General features: G+C 59.2%; 1 protein-coding gene across 1 annotated transcript in view; it reads left to right on the top strand.

The window, feature by feature from the left end:
• Positions 1–262: 262 nt before the first annotated feature.
• UAP1 (UDP-N-acetylglucosamine pyrophosphorylase 1) overlaps positions 263–583 on the top strand; it is a gene marked incomplete at its 5' end in the record, with an annotated part of 6203 nt that continues 5882 nt past the window's right edge. Inside the window, one exon of the mRNA XM_010080153.1 lies at positions 263–438. Coding sequence (XP_010078455.1) covers positions 263–438 — 176 coding nt within the window. The remainder of the gene's footprint in view (positions 439–583) is intronic.

Raw genomic sequence — 583 nt, 5'->3', positions numbered from 1 at the left:
AGTTGAGCTTTGCCGCTGGGATCACAGCTGCTGTGCGGGGTGTGGTAGGGTTTTGGAGATGTGTGTTGCAAGGAGGGACGAAGCCCTTCGGTGGTTTGCCAAAGAGTGGGGACCATAGTGGGTAAGATCCTTCTGAATGTCTGGGGAGGGGAGAAGCCTGTCCTGGGTGTTAGAGGCTGGAGTGGTTCCCCAGGTTTGGGATGAGGGGTGTGAGCCCTTGCTGCCCCTCCCTGCTCATCGGGTCTCTCCTGCGCTGTGGCAGGTATATCATGACCAACGGCCGCACCATGGAGTCCACCAAGGAATTCTTCCAGAAGCATCACTATTTTGGCTTGAAGAAGGAAAACGTCATCTTCTTCCAGCAGGGCATGCTGCCCGCCCTGGGGTTCGATGGGAAAATCCTCCTGGAGGAGAAGGGCAAGATTGCCATGGCACCAGGTTGGTGGCCGGGAGCTGACAGGAGGGGTGCGTGGGGGCGAGGTGGGGTGCTGAGGACAAGCTTTTGGAGCTGGAGCCTGCGTAGGGCAGTCTCACAGCGTGACGTGGCCCATGGGTGACGCAGCTGGGAGGCGTCTGTCTTGGC

Source organism: Pterocles gutturalis, unplaced genomic scaffold (genome assembly GCF_000699245.1).
Source record: "Pterocles gutturalis isolate BGI_N339 unplaced genomic scaffold, ASM69924v1 scaffold2469, whole genome shotgun sequence".
In the NCBI taxonomy this organism is placed as follows: domain Eukaryota; kingdom Metazoa; phylum Chordata; class Aves; order Pterocliformes; family Pteroclidae; genus Pterocles; species Pterocles gutturalis.
Note: the sequence above shows the minus strand (reverse complement) of the source record. Positions and strands in the feature narration are given on the sequence as shown.